General features: G+C 36.7%; 1 protein-coding gene across 1 annotated transcript in view; it reads left to right on the top strand.

Annotated features, from left to right (window-relative positions):
- Positions 1-276: 276 nt before the first annotated feature.
- Positions 277-17,487, top strand: part of LOC126282431 (uncharacterized) — a 105,713-nt gene continuing 88,502 nt past the window's right edge. Inside the window, exon 1 of the mRNA XM_049982088.1 lies at positions 277-338. Within this exon, the coding sequence (XP_049838045.1) occupies positions 305-338 (34 nt within the window). The 5' untranslated portion in view covers positions 277-304. The remainder of the gene's footprint in view (positions 339-17,487) is intronic.

The following is a 17,487-nucleotide window of genomic DNA, read 5'->3' as shown; positions in this document are numbered from 1 at the left end:
CTGTGGGAGAAGAGACAAGAAAAATTGAAACAAATTGTGGCAGAAAGAGGTATCAGTGTAAAAAAGTTAAAGAAACAGTGTGTACTCAGTGCATAGATATTAATATTTTGGTGCATGTATTAGAAGAACTTCTACTATCAACAGCCCATCCTGGAACATTGCTGACATCCTCATTTTGTGTTCAGGCTATAACTTTTGGAATAATCATTTCAAAGGATAAAGAATGAGATAGGAAACGAGAGAAAAAGAAAGTGGGTACTGAATAGGGGATGTACACATCAAAAAAATCAGTAAAGTTACATAAATGCTTTGTATGAAGTGGCAGATAAAAACACCAGGTGAGTAGTCTAAGAAAAGGAGCAGCGGCAATATTATGAAAAGGATAGACTGTACTCACCATTTAGTGGAGATGTTGAGTTGCATACAGGCACAACAAAAGGAAGCTTTTGGCCACACACACACACACACACACACACACACACACACACACACACACACACACACATTGATGGAGGATACCAAAAAACTGCAAAATAGGAGAGATAGTATCATGGATGTGATAGCAAGCTGGGGTGTTAATCATTAAAACAAACGTGTTTTTTGTTGCAGTGACGATTCCATGAATTGTGATTTGGATGATGTAGAGCAGCTGCCAGTGATAAACAATGCTATAAGGGAATTCATAGCTGACGTAAAGATAAAACTTACTGTTATCATTGCAATTGCTGTTTATAGTGCTAATCAGTTAGGTTCCATGAAAGAATTGTGTGCACACTGCACTTTATCATTTCAGGGTGAAAAAAAGATGGAGTTGGTTGTCCAATCAATGAATGCAATGACACATTCATTATGATAATGCAAGTGATAAGTATGAGTGGTTTACTGTTTCTGCAGCTTTATATCTGTCTTCAAGAAGCCCTAGACAAATTAGGACCAAAAATGACAGTTTAGTTGCAAAAATCTTGTAATTAGCGCATCAAAATCTGGAAAAATGGGAAAGAATAATTTTCAACATTTCATTCGAAATGTGTTGTTACCATCCACAGAAACTAATTCATTGCTTTTGTTGGATTCATGATGAGGACTTAATGAAGTGTTTGTTTGTGTGGAGGATGATGAAAAATCTGTAGAAGTAATTTGAATTCCGCCTGCAACTTCTAGTGCAATTCAACCTCTCGTTACAGAATTTTTTTGACTGTGGAAAGCATTTTTCAAGAAATTATCAGAAAACATTATTTCTGATACCTCTATCTCATTTTAGGTTTATCAGAGGGACAGTATTCTACCCATATACAAGGAAATGGTAGTGAATTTTCTGCAAATGCTCATTTGCACGTGTTTGCTTCCATTCACCCCATTGTAAACCAGGCTTTAGGTGCTTAAAATTGATGTCTGTGAACTCTGAATAATTCCACTACCCAGAGCTACTTGAATGATTTGCTGAGTCGCATGCTAGCTCAGCAGAGCTGTACAAACCACTGTTATAAGCTGTTCTTCATGCAGCAAAAATGTGTAACTTCAACATTTTTTGCAAAATACTTCCAGTGCATTTCTTTGATTGTTTATCAGGGTTAGTTTCAGCATGTCTTATTGTACCATTCCCTTGTGATTCACAAGAGGGTTGCACTTTTGTGAATGGACAGCAGGTAGTTGAGAGATATTAGGTGATGGGCTAGAGAAGGCATGAGACATCTGTTTCTGTACAATATTGGGAAGGTAATTTTGGCCTGTGAAGCCCTCAGTGAGATCCTTGGCATCTTTTGAGGGGGTCTGATTATCAAGGCAGATTTGACAATCACTAGTGGGTAGGCTATATTTAAGGGTCTTCTTAGTATGGAACAAGTGGCAGCTGCCAAAATGGAGGTAGTGTTGGTGATTGGTGGGTTTGATGTGGATGGAGAAAATCATGTAGCCATAATTGTAATGGAGGTGGGGGTGCAGCAAGACCAAGGGTATTGGAAGTGTTAGTGTAGCGGGAGGTGGTTTTGACAGGGACAAGAGCGGCATCATGTGGCAAACACTTCTAATGTTCTAACGACTTAAAGTGTGAGTGTGTATCTGGGTTATATTGGTTTATTCCCCCAAACCACCTTCCACTTCTTTATAAGGTGCCTTACTTGGAACTTGCAGCCACTCTTCTTTACTGGCTTTACTGGAAACCATCTTGACTTCTTCTCCGTAGAATAACACTACGTACAGGATTTTTTAAACTCTTTCTACTTATGAAATAAGTAGACATACAAACTTCTAACATTACTTTTTGTCACTTAACAATGTATTTGACCTCCATACACAACAAAACTCTCTCTTTCCACATAAATATTTAACTTCCTGTAAGTCTCTCATACAGCCGAACATCAGAAACAAATGGAGTTACAGTTAAAAGGAAGTTGGCTTAGGTACCATAACTTTTCTTAACATGGCTCAGAAAATAAGTCTTGCCTGTACCAAGCTTACATCAAGAGTTTTCAAGGTTTTTTTTGCATCTGTCCTTGTTTTAATAACAACAGTCAGTGACACAATAAGCACAGAGCTGCATATAAACTCCATGGTTCTTCCTTACACGCTCACTAAAACATTTATGACTTGCCAGACAGGTACTTGTTGATGCCATTCGTCCACCACATCTACTTTCTTCCCGGAACTGATTTGAAACCTGCACACACAAATATGTAACCCACAGTAGGTGGTATTCTACCATCCCACACTCATATCCAGAATATCATGTGTTCGAGGTGGTAGAAGGCTGAGTGGTTCTAGAATTTACACAGAAATTCTTGAATCACTACATACCCCCCCCCCCCCCCCCCCCCTTCAGATTGAACTTGCAATGTTTTATACATAATCATTATGCAAATAATATAACATTTCATATCTTAACAGTATACATTTCTTACATATGTCTATATACATATCTTTCCTTTCAATAACAATTCTCTGTCCTCTCATGAACCATCTTTCACTTATTGTTTCTCTACTCTTTTCTTATTTTACTTTGTTGTTAAGACATGAGCATTTACTTGTGGTTTTAGTCAGCTTTACTAATATTTAGGAATTGTGAGAACTCTTTTTCATTTCTTTATTTCTCTTTTTCCAGTTGTAAACTTCAGGTGTTTATGACACATGAGTAATCTATTTTCTGTTCCTATCGTTTGCACTGTCTTTTTCCTAGTATGTGCCATTTTCATTAGTTGCTTGGAGGAACTCTGGACAAAATGAAAGTGTTCTTTTGACACTCATTTAGTTCCATGAAACATAATAATGCTAATTGTTCATAGAATTCACACTTCCCAGAATAATCCTTATAAAATTTGTGACTTCTCCTAGGATCAGCACCTATTCCTTGCTTGTGGGTTGACCTTATAAAAGCACTCCCTCTTTCAATTCTGGTAGGTATCCCCTTAAAAAACATCCCTGTTTTTTAGGCCACAGATCGTCCTATCTCCACGTAGGTATGCCTGCCCTTTATACTTAGTGAATGCCGGATACACCCCCCTTATTTCTTTGTATAGCATAATTAAGTATCTTCTGGTAAAGATATAAATCTATTTTAAACTATGCATTCATTCTTTAATATATCATTTACTCCCAGAGTCCTTCTCTATTTATCAACTTATATATTTTCAATAGGTACTATGTTTACATATACTATTTATGTCCAATTATCCTTCAATTCATCAAAGTACTTATTACATTTAATTTTCTTAATGATCAACATGACTAATTCCTTTCTAACTTTCATTTTCTTTCTTTGCTCATGCCTCTTTCTTATTTATCCATCACTCATTACTACTTTATATATGCTTTTGTCTCTCCTTGCTCATGAGTTCATTGTGCCTATTCTAATCTCTATTTACAACTGGTAGTGTTCCTTGTTTATTTGCACATCTTCTTATGTAAATTCTATGTAGAACCATCATAGCTTCCTATATATAGGTGCAGATCTCCATATGTACATACATTTTTCCCTACAACACCTGGCGGTTCTCACATTGTGACTGGCTTTGTCTTATGTAATCTAATGTTTGTGTAGAAGTGTATATGTGGATGTGTGTTCGCATAGTCTGATATTTCAGCCTTCTTATCTAAAGAAAAGATTTAGGTTTCTATGAAATAAGGAAGGACTTCAGCGATAGAAGTTTGTGAATATGAAAAGAGGGAAAAATAGACAGGTCCTCAAATCAGAAGTAAGAAAAGAAAAAATAGATGTGGATGCTAGGATCGAAGAAGAAAAAGAAGATAGCCCCAAAGAAAGGAAGCTCTTCCAACCCTATTGAAATGGCAAATGATGAAAAATCAGGCACACTTGCTTGTGATGGTTGTTTGAAAGGTGTGATGTGTGTGTGTGTGTGTGTGTGTGTGTGTGTGTGTGTGTGTGTGTGTGTGTCAGTCATGATTTATCTGTTCTTGTAAATAATGCTTTTAGCTACAGTACCCACCCATTCAAAATTTATACAAACCCTCCCATCTATATCACATCTCATAAAAGGTATGAAATACTCTGTACAAAATAGAAAATCTATACACTACAGTATAACAGTTGTTCAGCTAGTCACATCATATTATATTTTCGATAAATATAATATCCTATTCAATTTATTTCATCTAGATATCACTTTTTTCCTGTGATACTGTTAATTTGTTCTCTATTTTACAGTCATATCCAGTTTTCTAAGCAATAAGAACACAGGATAGTTCTAGATTTTAAAGGAATTTAGTGCAGGAAAACTGTTTTGGAAAAAACACCGAAAACAACTCTGGATCCGACGCTCATTACTCCGCCCGTTAACTCACAATGTTAATGTCCTTGGGGGATATACAATTTTACATCCTTTACTTTGTATTTCTCCTTCATTTTTTCATGTGTTAAATGCCAATTGAAATATTTCTGTGTAGTACCCCAAGTATTATTATAATATATTAACTTTTCTTGCGCTCTGCCAGACCAGTACTTCTCTTTAAATTTCTTTTGAAAGTCTCCCCAAGAGCAAAAATTCTCAATATTTACTGTACCCCATTCTGAGGCTTCCCCTAGAAGGTACCCCACAGCAAATTCAATCTTCTTGGAATCTTAACATTTTTTTTTTTTTGGTAATGCTTGGTTAAATCTTTTTAAGAAATGGGCCGTATGTACCTCTCCGTCTGGCTTAAATTTAGGGAATTGTCAAATTTTCAAGATAACCCTGAATTAGCTCCCCATTGGAAATCAGTCACCACTTCACTAGTTAATACAACATTAGGTGAAGTTACCCTTTTCTCTGCTTTTTCTTGGATAAGCTTAATTTCTCTCCACAATCATACATATCTTTCCTGGTATCACTAAGTTTGGAAGAAGGAATAGGCGATACATTTCCAGGTTTTATTCTCTTGGTAACCTTTCATTCTATAATTTCTCCAAATTATTTCCTCCAAACTAATTACATTTATAATATCAGAGTTATTAAAAACAAAGATTCCAAGACTTACCAAGCGGGAAAGTGCCGGTAGATAGGCACAATGAATAAAACACACAAACACACACACAGAATTTCGAGCTTTCGCAACCGGCGGCTGCTTCGTCAGGAAAGAGGGAAGGAAAAGGAAAGATGAAAGGATGTGGGTTTTAAGGGAGAGGGTGAGGAGTCATTCCAATCCCGGGAGCGGAAAGACTTACCTTAGGGGGAAAAAAGGATAGGTGTATATTCGCGTGCGCGCCCACACACACACACACACACACACACACACACACACACACACACATATATCCATCCATACATATGGATGTATGTATGTATGTATGTATGTATGGATGGATGGATATGTGTGTGTGTGTGTGTGTGTGTGTGTGTGTGTGTGTGTGCGCGCGCGAGTATATACCTATCCTTTTTTCCCCCAAAGGTAAGTCTTTCCGCTCCCGGGATTGGAATGACTCCTTACCCTCTCCCTTAAAACCCACATCCTTTCATCTTTCCTTTTCCTTCCCTCTTTCCTGATGAAGCAGCCGCCGGTTGCGAAAGCTCGAAATTCTGTGTGTGTGTTTGTGTGTTTTATTCATTGTGCCTATCTACCGGCGCTTTCCTGCTTGGTAAGTCTGGGAATCTTTGTTTTTAATATATTTTTCCCATGTGGAAGTTTGTTTCTATTTTATAATATCAGAGTTAGCTATTTTCTCTTTAAAATTCCTTTCTACATTATCTACCCATCTATTGACACCCGTAATTTGCAACTGAATGACTGTCCTTAATTCATTTTGCTTATCTACACTCTCTTTCAAATTATTCAGCTGCTGCCTTACATCATTATACTTAATATTGTACAAGTTTTCAATAGATCTTAACTTGTCAGTAAGTTTGTATACTATATTATTACATTTGTTCTCAATGTTAAGTTCTAACATTTTTGATAAATCTTGAAAAGTACCATTCTGTTTCTGACAAAGGTCAGTAAACATATGATTCATATGAGTGGTCAAAGAATTTGTCAATTCATTCTTTGAAAGTACTTTTAAATTCTCTACTTTATTACTTATAGCATCAAACTCAGTCTTCAAAGCACCCATGCCTTCTCATAGATTACTAAGTTCTTTGCTTTGAGAGTTGACTTTGCCATTGAACAAACCTAAATTTGTCATTTGAATGTTTAGAGTTTCACTCTGAGCTTTTAATTGAGAATTTAATGAGTTTAGTTCTTTACTTAGTGTTGCAATCTGAGCATTTAAAGCTTCACTCTGGGTTTTTAATTGAGAACTTAATGAGTTTAACTTAAGACTCTGAGCTTAGATGAAATTTATCAACTCAGCCCAGTCAGGCACTTCTTTGTTAATTTTCATGGCCACAGCTGGGTCTTGAGTTTCCCCAAACTGTTGTATATTTTTCATTCTTTTATACACCTTAGCTCATGTAAGCATTAAAACTAACTTTAAATATGATAATTACACAGTACAAGTTCACTCAACTGTATCTCATATCATTTCATACTACAGTAATCAAGTTTTGTTTCATGCTCACCCACCATAGAATTCATGTTGTGTAGGTGAGAGGATGTGGTGGCAGGTCAGCAGCTGGTGTCGGTGTCGTCGGGTGTATGTTGGTTTCCGCTTCTGCGTCCCTGCAATGTGTGTGAGAGCCGTATACTCCCCGCTCTGGGTCTTATTGGTTGAAGTGTTATATGTGTATTTCTTCTGGGACAAATATGTTGAAATCTTCTTTGCTGTTTTATTGTTGTGAATTTTTCATTTCTTCCGTGTTTTTCTATTTAAATTTCACTCCATTGGATACTTGAACATATTCCAATATCTCAGAGTAATTCCCTTGTTAAATTATGTTTGGTTGCTATGGCAACACGTAACAACAGCTTCTCTTGTTTTTGACTTAAATATCTTGTTTTCTTGGTCCTGTCACAGTCGCCATGTTCTAACATTCTAATGACTTAAAGTGTGAGTGTGAATGTGCATTATACCGACTTATTACCCCAAACCACCTTCCACTTCTTTACGAAATGACTTACTTGCGACTGGCAGCCACTCTTTTTTACTGGCTAGCCAGCTGCTGGAAACCCTGTTGATTACGTCTCCGTAGAATAATGCTGTGTACAGGAATTTTTAGACTCTTTCAACTTATGAATTAAGTAGACATACAAACATTACTTTTCATCAATTAACAATGTATTTGACCTCCATACACAATAAAATTCTCACTTTCCACATAAATATTCTAGAGACACTTGTATTTCCACCATCTCGTACATGTGTTATTTTAAAGAGGAGTGTGTGAAGGTGGAACTGTGTCTACTGCACCACGATTATATGTGTGGAGGACTGGAATGTATTGGGCGGTTGATCAGCACAGGCAAGTATCTACAGTGCTCGCCTCAGAAGTTACACACCCAGCCCAAGGAGCAAGCGCGCTGTACTCCATGGCGGTGAGACATCAGTCATTATTAGGAACATTGAATGTTGTTGAAAGAAAATGAAAAGAAACTTATCTTAATTATTCACTTACTTTCATGAGTCGATGTTGTTGGGCTCTAGTCAAGATGCATATTTACAATTTTGGGAGAAAAGGAATGGTTATTAAAGCAACTTTCTCATAAATGTTATTGAATGGGTCTCTGGAAGCTTTATATTTAAGTCAGCATTTGTTATTCGAGTAGACTACATCACTAATTGGTGAATATGTCGATGGTAAAGTTTTTATATGTGATCATCAGATTACGGAAAATAAGAAGACATTATTTTTTGACACATGTCTGACGAACCACCAGAACGTGGCAACCTAAGTGATCAGGACACGAAAAGGAGGAATTTTTTGGATAAAATTCAGATAAAGTTGAGAGTTGCCATAGCAACCCATAATAACAAGATGATAGAATTGGTCTGCAGAATTTGATTTAGATGTGGGAAGGAAGCAATCCTCATGCAGGCAGTAACCAGCCGACACTGACGCAGTAACCAGCCACCAACATTGATGCAGTAACCAGGAGACACCAACACAGTACCAGCAGACACCGACACAGTAACCAGTTCCTGACGCAGTAACCCGCCACTGACTGCAATGGCTGCCATTTGAGTTGCTGACTCATGTCCACTCATTGACGTCGATGCCGCGACCAACGTTTGACGCTGTCGGCACCTGTGTTATTTACCAGTGCCAATTCTACAAAATTCTATGTCGGGTGAGTTGAAGACAATAACTATTTGAATGTAAAGTAGTGTGGTCATTATTCTCAGAGGTGAATGTTTTTTAATGATCACAAGGTCAAAAAAGATTAAAAATATGGAGCAGGAACAACAACCTACAGAAACTGGAGAACAAGACATGGCCATAACAATGAGTAAGGACATGCCAGATATGGCTGAAGTAATAAATTTAATCAAAGACCAGAGTAAACAATTAAATGCTAGATTAGATGCAAGTTCAGCTTCTTTAAGACAAGAACTAAGTGATCAAAGTGTTTTTTTTTAAGACAGGAAATAAGTGATCAGATATACAATTAAATGCTAGATTAGATGCAGATTCAGCTTCTTTAAGACAAGAACTAAATGATCAAAGTGTTTCCTTAAGGCAAGAACTAAATGATCAAATTGTTTCTTTAAGACAAGAACTAAGTGATCAAAGTGTTTGTTTAAGGCAGGAACTCAGTGTTACTTTAAGAAAGGAACTGGATGAAACTTTAAATGCTCAAGGTCTTAAGTTAGATTCAGTAAATACACAATTGAACATCAAATTAAATGCTCAGAGTGTCGTTCTAAGTAGCCAAAGGTAAATCTTAAACCATCAAGTAACACATATAAGTCTGCTAAAGACTGAATTTGACACTCTGAATGATAAAGTCAAGAATCTGACGGTAGATTTAAAGAATGAATTATCCAGTTATTTAAATTCTGTAATCTATTCATAACCCCTTAAGCTATCCTATCATGTTAGTATTTAAGTGATTGAATATGACTACAAGATTGTGACTAATTTTAGAGAATGACAAGTAAACAGTGATCTCTAAACATAAAATGGAATGATGAGAATAATATTCTGGTAGAAAGTATAATATAATGGTACTGTGTAAACAGAGTGACATTAAGACAGAGGGAACGGAATAGAGTGTTATGTTTAAGAATAATATAATATGAAGTGACTGCTGAATTAAATATTTGATTATAGTGTATAATTTTCTATTTTTATAGAATATTTTATTTCTTTTGTGAAGTGTGATGTAAATGGAGAGGGGTTATACAAACTATGGAAGGGGTGGGTAGTGTAGGCACAAACATGACTAACACTACACACACCCCACCTTTCAAACAACCCTTGCAGGCAAGAGTGACTGATTCTTCACCATTTGCCGTTTCGTATGAGTTACTAAGTTCTTTCTTCGGGGACTTCAAAGGTGAATGGGAGAATGTCCGTTACGTAGGAGACATATAACATCATACCTCCTCCGGCTTCTCACTCAAGTACAAGAGAAGTAAAGATCCTGGGAAGGGGGGGGGGGGGGGAGGATTTCTTGTCTTTGGGGCTATCTTCATTGAGTCCTTTGATCTTAGCAACCATTTCAATTTTTTCATTTCTTACTTCTCATCTGAGTACCGATCTATCTTTCCCTCTGTGCATATGCATACACTTCTATCACTGAAGTCCTTCTCAATTTCCATGGTTTTCTATAACCTTTAAATTATTTTACATAAGCTGGCTGAAGAATCAGGCTACACGACTACCTGTACGCATACACACAATGAAACACAAAGACACAAACAGAAAAAATAATGTGAGAACCGTCATGTGTTGGAGGGGGAAAACTGTGCACACAACGTTGGGTATGCACAAACTGTTATTTGAGGTGACAGTCCCACACCACATACAGGTATGTACAGGGATAAATTTATATATATATAAGGACTAAGAGAATTCATGCTTGTTATGACAGTATTACATTAGTATGTGTACATGGTAGAAGGAGATACACTTTGTGGCTCACTATGAACATACTACATTGTATACTTAAGTGTACAGAAATATATTTGGATTGGATGTCAGTCTAACAACTATTCTGATGAATTGTAGGATAGTGGGACAAATAGATATTTCCAAGTGTGGTGTCTATGGGAAACATCGGACTGGAAGAGTAATGGAGGAGTCTAAGGGGTTAAAGGAAGTATTGTGAAGCAAGTGTGAGGGGTACAGTAGAGTTTTAATTTTTCTAGGAGGTATTTTATTATAGTGTACATACAGATTTACGCTAGGGCAATGATCCATGAAGCCTACTCAGGAAGAAGGAGAAAGGTGAACCGAGCATTTATTGAATGGAAAAAAGGGCAGGTAGGCAGACCAAAGAGAGACTGACCTATACTGTGCAGGCAGGGGCACCAAGAAGAGAATCAACCTATACTGTAGATTAGGATTTTAAAAGGTGCATACCCACCAAAATGGAAAGAGAGAGGGTACTACTAGGATCAACCCATATAAGCTATAGATACTGTTCCTAAAGGGAAGAACAGTATTGTGACAGAGGTCACACAATTTGACAGAGATTATTCTGGTAAGTTTGAGTTCTCTATTCCACTAGCCTTGTCGGGTTTAAAAATGTCCAAGAAGGGAACACTTCTATTTTACCCAGAGTTCCTCCAGATTACACTAAGTAATGATTAAGTACATACTGAGAAAAGGTAGTACAGGATGTAAGAACAAAGCAACAGAAGATTCATGAGTTATCTGCACCTGGAATTTATGATTGGAAAGGAGACAGAAAGATTCTTGTTCTCACAAATTTTAGATTTTTTTAAAGAGCTAACTCCAACATTGATCAAAATGTTCAAGTTTTATAGGTGTAGTAGAAAGGAAAAAAAGGGAGGAGCTATATTAAGTACATAATTGTTAAAAGGAATGTCATTCAAACTGATTGAAACATAAATTAATGTCATAGGTACAAGATATTGTTGTACACAGAGAACGTGTATAGAATATCATGCGTTCGAGCTAATGGGAGGGATATGAAGTGCCTCGATAATTTCAGGGCAAATTCTAGAGACACTTATATTTCCACCATCTCGAACATGAGTTATTTTGAAGACGAGTGTGTGAAAGTGATACTGTGTCTACTTTGCCATGATTATGTGTCTGCAGGACTGGCATGAATTGGGCGGTTGATCACCATGGGCAGGTATCTGCAGTGCTTGCCTCAGACGTTACATGCCCAGTGCAAGGAGCAAGCGCACTGTACTCTGTGATGATGTGATGTCACTCATTATTAGGAACAGTTGAATGTTGTTGAAAGAAAAAGAAAAGACACTTCTTATCTTAATCATTCACTTAGTTTCATTAGGTCCAGATGGTGCACTAACTAGAACTTTGAAAGATTTATAGTACTGTATTTATGGTAAAGAATATGTTATAGTATCTGACTTACAAAAAATGACTCCTGTACGTGAAAACTGCTATGTTTTGGGAAAATATAGTGGGATTGAGTTCAAAGTATCTCGAGTGTGTGGAGTTATTTTAAGAGTATAGAAAATTCCTTTAAAACAGCATCTTATCTTCAGAGAGGAAGTGGGGCAGACCATCGCAGCCGGCTGTCCTGAAAAGAAGATTATCAAAGCAACTTCACACAAGTTCAATAATCAACAGAGAGCGTGAATTATGCACAACAACACCACACTGTTCCCCCTAGTCACTGGAAACCACCGGAGTCAGCACTGGTGACCAGCAGCTGGTGTCGGTGGTATCGAGTGTATGTTGGTTTCTGCGTCTGCGTCTCTGTGATTTGTGTGAGAGCTGTAAACTCACTGCTCTGTGTCTTCTTGGTTCAAGTGTTATATGCATATTTCTTCTGAGACAAATATGTTGAAATATTCTTTGCTGTTTTATCATTGTAAATTTTTCATTTCTTCATCCTTTTTCTATTTAAATTTTGCTCCATTGGATACTTGAACATATTCCAATTTCTCGGAGTAATTCCCTTGTCTAATTATGTTTGGTTGCTATGGCAACATTTAACAGCTTCTTCTCTTGATTTTGACTCAAATTTCCTGTGTTCTTGGTTGTGTTATGGTCGCCACATTTCCTGTGTTCTTGGTTGTGTCACGGTCGCCACATTCTAACAACTTAAAGTGTGAGTGTGGATGTGCATTACATCGGCTTATTACCCCAAACTACCTCCCACTTCTTTACGAGATGACTTACTTGGAACTTGCAGCCACTCTTATTTACTGGCTAGCTGGCTGCTGGAAACTCTCTTAACTTTTTCTCCATAGAATAACACTAGGTACAGGAATTTTCAGACTCTTTCTACATATGACATAAGTAGACATACAAACTTTACTTTTTGCAATTAATGATGTATTTGACTTCCATACACAATAAAACTCTCACTTTCCACATAAATATTCAACTTCCTGTAAGCTGCTCATACAGCTGAACGTCAGAAACAAATGGAATTACAGTTAAAAGGAGTTGGCTTAGATACCATAACTTTTCCTAACATGAATCAGAAAATAAGTCTTGCCTTTAGCAAGCGTAGGTCAAGAGTTTTCAAGGATACTTTTTCAACTGTCCTTGTTTTAATAGCAATAGTCAATGATGCAGTAAGCACTACAATACAATACAGAACTGCATATAAACTCCATGGTTCTTCCTTATACACTTACTAAAACATTTATGGATTGCCCGGCAGGAACGTGTCGGTGCCATTCATCCGCCGCATCTATTTTCTTACTGCGACTGATTTTAAACCTGCACACACAAACATTTGATGCACTGTAGGTGGGATTCTACCATCCCACACTCATATCCGGAATATTGTGTGTTTGGGACGGTTGAAGGCTGAGTGGTTCTAGAATTTACACAGAAATTCTTGACTCACTACACATTAAGTATCTGCTGATTAACTCCAAAAGAGTTCTGTACTTTTATTGGCATTCCCACCCCTAGTACCTTTTCCCCAATAGACCTTCCTGGTGTCCATAAAACCTTTCTTTCTAGTTTTTACTTACACCTTACACTCTGTACTATGTGGTTGTTTTTGAATATTTTGGTTGGCAGTGTTTCAAAGGTATTGGATATAACTAGATTGAAACTGTCATACTTTCAATGTCTGCTGTATCGTTTTACTTTTTGGTGACAGCTAGCACACTTTTTGAGCCTCAGAGTACTGTTTTGATTCAGGTATTTGCATAAAGATCATTACCCATGAAAAGGTAACAACTGTAGGATTTATAAATCTATATTTTTGATAATGTAGTTTGTAAATGAGAATTAATTAGTTGCACCTGTATTATCCACCTAAACTGAAGCTTTTAAGCTTAAATATATTGCAATATTTCAAGAGAAAATGAAAAATGATCCCTAAAGATAAATTTATTTATGAAAGATGATCCCCATATTGCAAGAGCAGGATTTTTTATCCAAGTAGTGATGGATGGAGATATAGTTTATGATTGATAAAAATATTTACTTTTGTGAAAAGCAAGGTTGGTTTAGTTTGCAGCCACTACACAGTCAAGACAAATTGTAATAATGTGTCCATTAGGTTATATTTAACTAATAGTTTTGTGAATGCTGAAGTGACACAAAACTAATAGTTGCACAAATGTGCTTGTATTTTTGGTGAAGCTAAAACTACTCACCTCATAGAGGAGGCATTGAGTCAAAGACAGGTGCAAAGAAAAAGGCTGGTAAAAAATTAAGCTTTCTGACAAAGTCTTCAAAAACAGGAAACACACACACAACTTGCACACAGGTCTGCTGTCATCTAGCACTGGAATCACAACTGTGTTTGATGTGAGCAGCAGTTTGCTTGAATGAATGGACGGGGAGGGGGGGGGGGGGGTTAGGTGTGTGGGGGAGTAGGAGGCAAGGGGATAACAAGGTAGGGATGGGGGAATGAGCTGTGCTGCCTTGTGTGCATGTTCAGGGTCTTGGTTGGGACAGGATAGGGCTACTAGGTGCAATGTTAGGAGACATGCCAGTGGACGGAAATGTGGAGGGAAAGAGGAGAGATGTAGAGAAGAGGAAAAAACTAGTAGGAGTGTTTGTGGCACAGAAGGCATGTGTTGCGCTGGAGTGAGAGCAGGAAGGGTGTAGATGTATATGGAACAGAAACTACTGAAAGTTGGAGTTGGGACTTTACAGGAATGAAGGATATGTTGTAGGGTGAGTTCCATCTGCACAATTCAGAAAAGCTGGTGTTGTTAGGAAGAATCCAGATTGCACAGTCTGTGAAGCAATAATTAAAGTTTAGCACACTGTGTTGGGCACTGTGTTCAGCAACTTGGTGGTCCACCTGTTTCTTGGCCACAGTTTGGAAGTCGTTATTCATGCGTACTTTAACAGATAGTTGACTGCAGTTCCCACAATGAAAGTGGCACAGTGGTTGCAGTTTAGTTTGCAAATCACATGGCTGCTTTCAAAGGTATCCCTGCCATTGATGGAGCAGGAGATGATTGTGACAGAACTGGAGAAGGTGATAATGGGAGGATGTACGGGATAGGTTTTGCATCTATGTCTGTTATAGGGATATGAGGCAAGAGGTTGGGAGCAGAGGTGGAGTGTGGATGGACAAGGACATTTTGTAGGTTCTTATTTATTTATTGGTCCAAGAGTTTCATACATTGTTTGTACATGTGATATAGGACAGTGGTAAACCTAGGTAGTTTACAATACAGTAGCTATTTTGACTGCATTGTTGAGATAATAAAAATGCATAATAATGTAGGTTGGCGTACTACATTGCTTCAACATGTGATAATAGCAGTTATTAAGTGAGATGACTTGATAAGCACAGTGTAAACTATATTATGATTGACAATTAGTGATATTTGGTAAATGAGGTAAACTCAGATAAAGAATAGAAGCAGTGGTCAAGCAAGAACTGTTTTAACTTTATTTTAAATGCATTTAATGTTGGTAAGAAAGCATATGGTTATATAACATAGCTCCAGAATGATCACCCCACTTTTGCATAAGTTTGTATTTACTGTGTTCCTGCATAGGTTCATATTATGTCTAATTTCATATGTGTGTATATTATAGTTTAGAGATATTTTCCTTTTTTAAGATGCTCCCTTTTGTGAGAATTAGTATTTCGTATATATACAAGCAAGGCAGTGGCAATATTTTCAGAGTTTTAAAAAGAGTCTACATGAATCCTTACATTTAGCTTTTTTTATTGTCCTGATAATCTTTTTCTTTATTTTAAATGTTTTTGTAGTATTTGTGGAATTCCCCCAAAAAATTATTCTGTACATAAGTAGCGACTGTATACTGCAGTGATACATTGTCAGTGAGGATCCTAACAGCATATGCTAGTGATTTCAGTCTCTTATTTAAATCGTTTAGGTGTACCTCCCACTTCAGATCTGCCTGAACATGTACACTTAGAAATTTTGTATGACTGACGTGCAACACATTTTTTCCTTCGACTGTGAAAACAGGGTTTGCAGGATGGAGATTTTGTGTGGTATGAAAGTTAACTGCCACAGTTTTTTCAGAATTTATGATGAGCCTATTGTTCTTGAACCAGTGTGTTAAAGTACGCATAACTGATACTGCAGCCTCCTGCAGATTTTCCTCATTCTGTGATTTAATTAGAATATTAGTGTCATCTGCAAGCAGTACAGTGGTTCCATCATATATTTTACTAGCCAAGTCATTTACATACTGTAGAAATAGGACAGGTCCTAGAACTGACCCTTGTGGGACTCCATACTTGATTTTCTGCTCATCACTGTAAAAACTAGAATTTTTTTGTGTTTCACTATCTTTGTGTTTTAATTCTGTAATCTGATGATGTTTACTGATGTACGACTGGATCCACTTTTCAGACTGGCATCTAATTCCATAATTACTTAATTTTCACAAGAGAATGCCATGATCGGTTACATCAAAGTCTTTACTGAGATCCAGAAATATCCCAGATACATGTTGTTTATCATCCACTGCTTTTAATAGTTCATTTAAGAAGGCAAAAATTGCTGACTGAATTGACTTTCCAGCTCGGAACCCATGTTGAGAGTCACTTATCAACTTCTCTTTATTTAAGAAAACTGTTAGTCTTCTAAGGAACATTTTTTCCATCATTTTTCTGAAGCCTGACAAAACTGTATCTGGTCTGTAATTAGCAATATCACTTCTTGCACCTTTTTATGCAAAGGTGTTACTTTTGCGGTTTTTAGATTATTTGGAAATACACCACTCTCAAAAGATGAATTTACTATGTATCTTAGTGGTTCCACCATAAATGTTCCACTAGCTTTGATAGTAGCGTCTGGTATCTCATCAACGTGCACTGAATATTTGTTAGATAATTCTTTTAGGATTCTTGACAGTTCCTCAGGTGTTGTTGAATACAGGAATAACGTGTTTGAATGAATTTTTTGATCTGAGTGACTGTTTGTCATGGTGTGTATTTATTAACTGCTATGCTACATTTGAGAAATAATTTTTCAAAGCACTAGCAACATGTTTTTGGTCATTTAGTTTATTTTTATTCATGATCAGCTCTATATTACTGTGATTAACTGGCCTGGTACCCATTTCTTTCCTTATAATTTGCCAGGTTGCTTTAGTTTTATCCTTGGAATCACACAATATTTTGTCATTTTCTAGTTTTTTGCTTTTGAAATAACTCGTGTAACTATTCTTTTGTATCTTTTGAAATATGCAATGAAGTCATGGCTGGTATTATTTGGAGTTCTCATACAGTTTTCTTTTATTTTGACATGATATCCTTATCCTTTTTGTAATCAACTTGTTTATTTTTTGAGTAGATTTCAACACAGTTTTTGTTTATTTATTTATTTATTTATCTATTTATTTATTTATTTTTTGGTAAAAGCCATTCAAAAAAAGGGTTTGAATGTAGCCATAAACTTATCATATTTCTCATCGTTCTCATTACCTTCATATACATCTTTCCAACTTTCACCCTCTAGGATGGAACAAAAATATTATACGTTTTTTATGCTGAAATTCCTTACAGTGTGTTGTATTTTACTGGGAATTTGGTGTCTCAAAACATTCA

This window comes from Schistocerca gregaria, chromosome 7 (genome assembly GCF_023897955.1).
Source record: "Schistocerca gregaria isolate iqSchGreg1 chromosome 7, iqSchGreg1.2, whole genome shotgun sequence".
NCBI lineage: Eukaryota > Metazoa > Arthropoda > Insecta > Orthoptera > Acrididae > Schistocerca > Schistocerca gregaria.
This window is presented reverse-complemented; position numbering and strand designations above follow the sequence as displayed.